Source organism: Hylaeus volcanicus, unplaced genomic scaffold (assembly GCF_026283585.1).
Source record: "Hylaeus volcanicus isolate JK05 unplaced genomic scaffold, UHH_iyHylVolc1.0_haploid 12237, whole genome shotgun sequence".
Taxonomy (NCBI): Eukaryota; Metazoa; Arthropoda; class Insecta; order Hymenoptera; family Colletidae; genus Hylaeus; species Hylaeus volcanicus.
In genome coordinates this window covers 1737041-1743040 of record NW_026533172.1, presented here as the reverse complement: position 1 = coordinate 1743040, position 6000 = coordinate 1737041, and the positions used below count along the sequence as shown (strand labels likewise).

Below are 6000 nucleotides of genomic sequence, written 5' to 3'. Positions count from 1 at the left end.
TTTTTCTATATAAAATGTTAAAACGTTAATCTTTTCTATATACGAAATATTAAACCTTTAATTTTTCTACTTATATAAAACGTTAAAATGTTTTATTTTCTTACATAAAACGTTAAAACCTTAAAATGTCTTTTATATACGAAATGTCAAAACCTTAAAATGTCTTTTATATACAAAATGTCAAAACCTTAAAATGTCTTTTATATACAAAATGTCAAAACCTTAAAGTTTTTTTTATATATAAAATGTAAAAACCTTGAATTTTTTTTGTTATATAAAATGTAAAAAACCTTAAATTTTTTTTGTTATATAAAACGTTAAAATGCTTTATTTTTTTTTCTTATTTAAAACTTCAAAATTTGTTTCATTACTTACTTTAGCCGTGAAAATGTTTCATTCTGCCTACTTTTGTCCTCAAAGTTTGTGTGTTTACTTTAATCCTTAAATTGTTTTATTTTACTTATTTGAGGTTTTAAAGTCCGTTTGTACATGCTTGTATGACGCATTAAAATTATTGTGGAGTCATAATTTTAAAACACGCGATAAACATGCTATGAAACAAGTAGAGGATAAACCGTTTTTTCTTTTTTTTCTGTCTTATTGGTGTGAAAGATTCATTTTATTAGTGGACGAAAAAAAAAGGCTGTGTTGAATGATGAGCCATAAGCGGCAAAGTGATTCGTTTATTCATCAAGTAAAAGCTAAAAGGAATGAATTGCCTAAACAAACTATGGAAGAATCTGAAAAAGATACTAAAATTTATCACCTACTTGTTTATTCTAATTTCGATATTCTTATGTTTTTCCTACTGTGTACAAATCTATCCAATTTTTTTATTTCCAGAGCGTTATCGTTTGACATTTGTGCCATTTTATACTTAGCGTCCATTATCATTATTTTTTTTGTTGATCGTGTCTCATTGAGATGCGGTTGTGCATGTTTTTGTATTTGTTTTGGAGCTTTCATCACCAACGCTTTGATGATGGAAACACATTTTTCGATACCAGACCTTCTTGACATTCCCTTTTTTTTTATTTTGACAGGATTCCCTTTACCTATACTTGTTTTGATGGCATCACAAAATTTTTTCTGTTGCGTTATATTAAAGTTTGTTGTTCGGCGATCCGTTTCAAATGAAATTACTTTTTTAACTCTTCAAATTATAATTGTTTGTTTCTTGTTTTGTGTTAAATTAATTATAGGTTTATTACTTTACTTTCAATTTTTCATTATATCCAAGTTGGCGACAAATATAAAAAATCATCCTTCACAATCCATGAAATTTATTCCAGAATTTCATGCTATGGAAGAGAAAGCTATAACGACATTGCCCATTGCATTCTCATTATCTCAAAAAGAGATTTTATCAGCAAAAGAACATGCTTTTATTCTTTTAAGACTGTATCAATACAGTAAATTTCGTAATGTTATTCTTTCTATGCTCCGTGAGGATAGTATGAATCCGCTATTAAAAATGAGGAATTGGAGAGTTTTGTGTCGAAAACGTCAGGGATCTTTTTTTTTCTTAAAACATCAAACCAAATGTTTTTCTTTTACTCAATTTCAAAAACAAGAAGAACTTCAACAACCAATGAAAAAACAATCAGGTAAACATATTTTAAGCAAAAATTACAGGAACTCATAATTATGAATACAGTAGAAAGGGATAGACCTCAACATGAAACCATTTGTTGTGTTGATACATGTTTTTTTTTTCTCTTCACTATAATAAATCGTACGAATCGTTTTGCATTATTTTTCTTTTAGATACGCAAGCAAATCATGAAACATACGCGGACAATTTGATTTTAAAATATTTTCTAGGGAATAGTCTTATTCATTTTTTCTACGAAATGTACCCAAATCAAATGATCCAATCAAAATTACGGGAAGGAAATTCATATGTGGTCAAAAAGAAGTATTTGGAAGCGGCCTTGAAAGCTCATTATGGGCAATATCAAAAGCAATGGCATAAGAGAGTGGTTAGCCTATCCGATGATTGTACCACATGCCAAAACTATATTAACCTACCCACGGAATTAAGTGAAAAGCCTCATCTTCCTTACAATGCCTCTGAAATCGAAGTGTTGCAGTCTCATAGTGTTTTATCGTTATCTAAACCCTTTAAACAGAATTACGGTAACCAAATATACCAAATGCTTAAAATAGTATTTTCCAAAACATTTTTTTTTCAAAAAATAGATAAACAAATACCACAAGAACGTTTTATGATCTTAAAATCAAGTAATGGAGATGTTTTATTCCCTTTAGATCTTGTGGATCAATTGAACCAGCATGTTATGGATTCCACTCGTCAGCATTCATTACTTTCCCTTTTAAAAAATTATCAAAGAAAACAAAAAAGCAAAGTTTTTGCAACTTTTCCCAAGTTTTTAAGAAACAAAGTAACATTGTTAACAAATTTCCTTAGGAAATCAATATGTCTTAGGTAAAATCGTGTTGAGAATTAAGTGGATGACTCATTGGGGTTAGACTAAGAAATTACCTGTGTTTTTATAGACATGAAACTATTGGTAAAACGAATACCTCGTTCAGCTTGAATAAAACTCATGAAAAAGAAGAATGGTCTCATAAAAACAGTTTATTATCACGTCCTACGTACCAGGGAATCAAAAGACCGATGAGTTTTGATCCTTATAAAAAACGCTGTTTAGAATCTTTTAAATGGTTTTCCTTATACTTTTTAAATAATTTTCTTTTACGAAAATCCTTTAGTGCTTTACCGTCAATAAAAACTAATAAATTTATTAGCTTTAACTCTAGGCTGTTTCGATTGGATAATTCAGTGCAGCATCAAACTTGTTTATTAGAACAATGTTGTATAAGCAAAGATGCGCCGGGATTTCATTATTCAAGAAAATTCTCAGCTTCCATCAGTTCAAGATGGCCCAGTGGCAATAATCGGAATAGTCGCTATAGAAAAACTTGTTCATTACATGATTTTAAAAAACGAGAACCCAAACTTTATTTTTTGTATCATAAAACTCGTCAAATTTGGTTCCTTATTCAACAAAAAATTTGGTACTTTATGTCTTTGCTATGGTCTATTCGTTGTATTGTTGAATACCCTCACTCCGAATATATTCCTGCTCAAATATCCATAGGTTCTTTTCTTGATACGAGAGTGGAACGTTGGTATTTAATTTGGTCTAATAATGTTTTTGGTCTTCTCTTATGTAAATTAAGATGGATTCATTTGGCTTTATGTCTTTTACAGGTTTTGTTATTAATGTTTTCTTTTTGTATAAGCTCCATAGCACTACAGCCTAGCATTTCAACACTTAAAACAAAATTTCAAATCAGTTTAAAAATGATTTTATTTTCGGTTCAAATAAGTTTTGCAATTTACGTCGCTTTACGTAACTCTATTTCAAAAAATTGTCTTCATATCGTTTCTCATGAGTTTAAAATAAGAACTATAAGCCTTGCCATCTTCAAGTACAGTAATAAATTCAAATGTGTTTGTGTTGATACAAGGCTGTCTTAGCTTGTTACTAGTACAAGCCCAAGTGTTTCTTGATAGCTCCAGTCTTCCACCCTCCCATATATCCTTAACGACAAAGTAAACAGTAATTATAATGTACTTACTAGCCGATTTTGAACTGAAAAGTGAATAAATCAGAAAGTGTTGTTTTGCTTAAAAGGGTATGTTTTTCTTCAGACAATCTACTTTACTCTACATGTCCGCAGTGCTAAAAGAAAGCTCACTGTTTGTTTGTTTATTGTCTTTTGGATTACAATGTTTTGCATCTGAAAAAATAACAAACTATTCTATTGGATTCATCTGTATCACAACATTATTTCTTGGACCTTTATTTGGGTATATAATTCAAACATGGCCTGAGAATATGAGAACAACAATATATCGGGAATATACCCTTGTTCCTTGTTTGGGAGAAAAATACAATATTACTGTCATCATTGATAAAACTGTTGTGTATCCTCTCGTCCGTTTGCTTTATCTCTACGGCTCACTTTTTCTTTTGTATTATTTTATAAGCAGGTATTTTATAACAAGATACAGGTACTTGGTACACTCTTTTTCATATTATTTTTTAGAGCTATACAAAAAACATTTCGATGTTTATTTTCTCAAACAGCTTTGTGGTACCTTGTTTATCTTGATGCCTTAATTCCCATTCATTACAATAAAAAAAGCCCAGCGCTCTATGTTCCAAAAAATTATTAAATTTAAAAGACTATTACTTGTACTATAAAGGGTTCAAAAAAGAAAAGATATGTCTCACATCTTTTCCAAAAAAAAAATAAAATTTTAAAGTTGAGAAAATTTGCGGAGGGTTATTTCTAATTGTCTTTGAAATGGACATAATATTTTAAAAAGAGTAATGACTATTATTTTTTTATTTTTTATTTTAAGCGCGTAAATAACATACATGGATGCTTTATAAATACATGCACACCTTACATGCACCCACAAAGATCTGTCGAGTGATCCCACACGTTCTTGTATGACTCGAAAAATATTCAAAAACAGATCATTCAACCTTCTGTAAATGAATGATTTTCTGATTAGGATGAATAAAACAAAAAGCGCTTTGAGACTTTGTTTTTTTTTTATTTTGTGTACTCTACGTGTTCATCCTTGTATCACTAACTTTTTTTTTTTTTCCTTTTTGTAACTGTATAATAAAAGTGATGACCTCCTTTCTGCATCTGACTTGTTTTCATATTTAAATAGAATTTCTAGTAAGACTTGCATTATGAGGAGTATAAGAAATTTTAACTTGTAAAGTCGAAAAGACCTTGAGCTAAGATTTTTACAGCTTTAGGACTTTAACTTTACTACAATGATCATTTATGCGCACACAAGTTGTGCAATAATAAAATGTCACTTCACAAAAACATTGCAATGTATTCATTTGTAACGCGTTTTTTATTAAAATGTCATGCAAGAAACAATTCAATTCGCGTTATGTAATTTTATTCATCATTTTTTTGAATCCAATTCTACTAAAAGTATAGTATTGTCATGTTATTGTGAAACAGGACGCGTTCAGGGCCTTAGTGTACTGAGTCAAGCAATCTCTTGCTTGATTCGAATCATATCATTCGCATCTAGGGTAGTAAACGTCCTAATAACTTTTTTTTTCCATGATGATTTGTGTTTAGTGAACACTAAAAATCGTCTTACGAAGCTTAATCGGTTTTTTTAACTAGAAATCTATCGGTAGAATTAGATAAGCTATTTTACTGTTCCAATTTAAAGCTTACTTTTTAAAATGTTTTCCTAAAAGCGCAGCGGTTTTCTTCTTCTATTTCATCTCGCTTTGTATAGTTTTGTTGTAGAATACTAAGCTTTAAATTACTTTGTTTTTTCTTGAGTTGCATTGAATGTATTCCTTTCTTATCTTATAACGTATTGAAGTGACTTGATAGTTAAACTATTTATGCTCAGTTTCTTTTTGCTTTGATACAATAAGAAATATTTTGTTAAATAATGTCAAATAAAACTTGTGACAAAACGTTCTGTTATATAGAAGTGCAAGCACTCGTCGATCGAATAAAGATTTACGGATTGCATACAACTGATTGAGGAAGAATCGTGTAACTTTGTGAGAGAAAGAAAAAAAATAGCCTAAAACAATTTTACTCTTTTCAAAAAATGGGGATGTCTTATAAAAGAAAAACATGTGTTTAAATTGTTGTGGTAAAAAAAGTAAATATTAAAAATGAAAGTCGTTTGTTTCACCATGTCCATTCATACACAAAAAAAAGGAAAATACAGAATTTGATTGTTTTAAAAATGTTTTTTTTTTAATTCAAAAGAACATCTTTTTATGTTTGACTTTTAACTGGTTTTTAATGATGGAGATTCATCAGAAAATTTTTCGATAACTTGATGTATGGCCGCCGTATACGTACAGCCGTATAGATTGACATTTGTATAACATGCTGAATAGACAGCTAATCGAGGAATGTATGAACGGAAATTTTCCAGATTTCCATTAGCTTGTTCAA

General features: G+C 29.6%; 1 protein-coding gene across 5 annotated transcripts; it reads left to right on the top strand.

The window, feature by feature from the left end:
* Positions 1 to 467: 467 nt before the first annotated feature.
* On the top strand, positions 468 to 5868 carry LOC128883950 (uncharacterized). 5 transcript variants are annotated; one of them, XM_054136848.1, is made up of 7 exons: positions 474 to 1607; positions 1768 to 2139; positions 2203 to 2449; positions 2521 to 3459; positions 3509 to 3583; positions 3683 to 4020; positions 4081 to 5868. In XM_054136848.1, exons 1-7 carry the CDS (start codon positions 653 to 655, stop codon positions 4152 to 4154), a joined length of 3000 nt encoding a protein of 999 aa, XP_053992823.1. In that variant the 5' UTR covers positions 474 to 652; the 3' UTR covers positions 4155 to 5868. The 5 variants fall into 5 exon arrangements, 4 of the variants coding, with proteins under 4 accessions (XP_053992825.1, XP_053992824.1, XP_053992823.1 ...); XM_054136847.1 differs by having other exon boundaries at positions 476 to 1607; positions 3683 to 4024; XM_054136849.1 differs by lacking the exon at positions 4081 to 5868 and having other exon boundaries at positions 469 to 1607; positions 3509 to 3630; positions 3683 to 3764.
* The last annotated feature ends 132 nt before the right edge of the window (positions 5869 to 6000 follow it).

Bases quoted from the DNA above. Each gene is read 5' to 3' on its own strand.
- LOC128883950 (XM_054136847.1), top strand. From the start codon at position 653: ATGATGAGCCATAAGCGGCAAAGTGATTCGTTTATTCATCAAGTAAAA. The intron at 3,460-3,508 runs GTACAGTAATAA...AGGCTGTCTTAG, and splicing joins ATAAGCCTTGCCATCTTCAA to CTTGTTACTAGTACAAGCCC. The intron at 4,025-4,080 runs GTATTTTATAAC...ATTATTTTTTAG, and splicing joins TTGTATTATTTTATAAGCAG to AGCTATACAAAAAACATTTC.